Raw genomic sequence first — 1599 nt, 5'->3', positions numbered from 1 at the left:
CACAGTGCCACTTCCGGCTTTTTCTGCTTATGTGGTGCTGAGGAATCGAACCCAGGGCCTCATGCATGGAAAGCAAACACTCTACCACTGAGCCACCTTCCCAGCCCCTCTCCTTTCATTGTTCTGATACTTATCCCAGCATCAGAAATAAAGATTTTGATACAAAAGTAAGCAGCTGGGAATAAATGCATCCAGACAAGATACTAGTCCCCTCCCTAGCTCCTGGTTCTTCCCAATAGTGAAGTAGAACAAAGAAAACTCTAGATTATCACTGTGATAAGGCCTGAAATACATTGAGCGCTTGTATGCATTTTCAACCTGAGTCAGAGCTTTTCTGCTTAAAAAAAAAAAAAAAAAACTTGTCATTATTCTTTGGTGAAATAGTACCTATATCAAAATGTTTCCATCTCTATGAATAAAAGCCACAGTCCTGGTAACCAAGAGCAGGTTTCTTGGCGAACACCCCACCCCCACCCCCAGAGTACACAAAGGGGCCCCAGTAGCCTGATCCGCCCAGTTACATGACCCTGGGACAAGTGGACTCCTGCTTTGAGTTTCTCCCATCATCGATGAAACACAGGACGCTCCCGTCCCACGGTTCCACCCAACAGGTTTTGCAATCTACGCGGCCGGGATCCTACCAGGGGTAGGGATGACCTGGCAGTGTTCTCACCCACCTTTGCCCCTTTACAGCTCAGCTGTCCAGACAGGGCGATCTCAACCACACCCGCCAAAGTTTAGACATCCCCCCTCCTCCCCAACAACAACAGCAACAAATCTGTGTAAATTCCAAGGAGCCGTCGTTGGATTCAGCGGGAGGTGAGCGCACTCCAATCCAAGCGTCCGGGTGCCCAACTTCCAGGCCCCTTCCCCTACCCCACCTCACCCCGCCCGGACACACCGGCGCCCCGCCCTCACCTCTGCCCAGGACGTGGCCTCTCTCCAGATGCCAGCGGGGAACCAGGAACGTGTAGCTCTCGGCACCAAAGCCAGGGTAGCAGGGCCCGGGCTCCTGGCAGAGACTCGCAGAGACCTAGCGGGGGAGAGGGGGAAAGGTACAGAGCCAGGTGACTAGCGGGGGGGGGGTCCCTCCTACCCACACCGAAACCAACAGGGCCGCGCCTCCCTCGCCCCGGGCGTCGGGACTATGGGAATCCGCTCCGCCCGCCCCCCATCCCGGGGCAGACAGCGACGTCAGCCGCTCCCACCCCGAAACCTGCCCCCACCTCCCCCAGGAACTCCCACCGAGGGGGCCGCGGGCTGGCCGCCCACGACCCAGCCCACTCTTTCCTCGCGGCCTCCACACTTTCCTCCAAACAAGATCGCTTTCAATCCCACTTCCCCGTCCCGTTCCCCGAACGCCTTCCGCCCTCTTATTCTTAGCCCAGGGCGCCCTTAGTCCTACGAGCACAGCAGGTGCCTTAATTCCACGCACCCCCTCCCCACGCGGCAGGTGCCTTGACTTCCCCAACCTCTACGATCGGCCCCACAACTCCCGCCCCCCGCCCGTTTACTTGAATCGGGGCTTCCCTTTTTCACACGCCGAGCCCGGTCCTGCTCCACGCGCCCCTGTCCGCCCCCAAGCCCATGCCACAACAC

The 1599-nt window shown here is 57.8% G+C and overlaps 1 protein-coding gene across 1 annotated transcript in view; it reads right to left on the bottom strand.

Moving 5' to 3' along the window:
• Positions 1-1599, bottom strand: part of Cdh1 (cadherin 1, type 1) — a 91170-nt gene that overhangs the window by 81737 nt on the left and 7834 nt on the right. The window contains exon 2 of the mRNA XM_013012612.1: positions 919-1033. Within this exon, the coding sequence (XP_012868066.1) occupies positions 919-1033 (115 nt within the window). The remainder of the gene's footprint in view (positions 1-918; positions 1034-1599) is intronic.

This window comes from Dipodomys ordii, unplaced genomic scaffold, assembly GCF_000151885.1.
Source record: "Dipodomys ordii isolate 6190 unplaced genomic scaffold, Dord_2.0 Scaffold18, whole genome shotgun sequence".
NCBI lineage: Eukaryota > Metazoa > Chordata > Mammalia > Rodentia > Heteromyidae > Dipodomys > Dipodomys ordii.
This window is presented reverse-complemented; position numbering and strand designations above follow the sequence as displayed.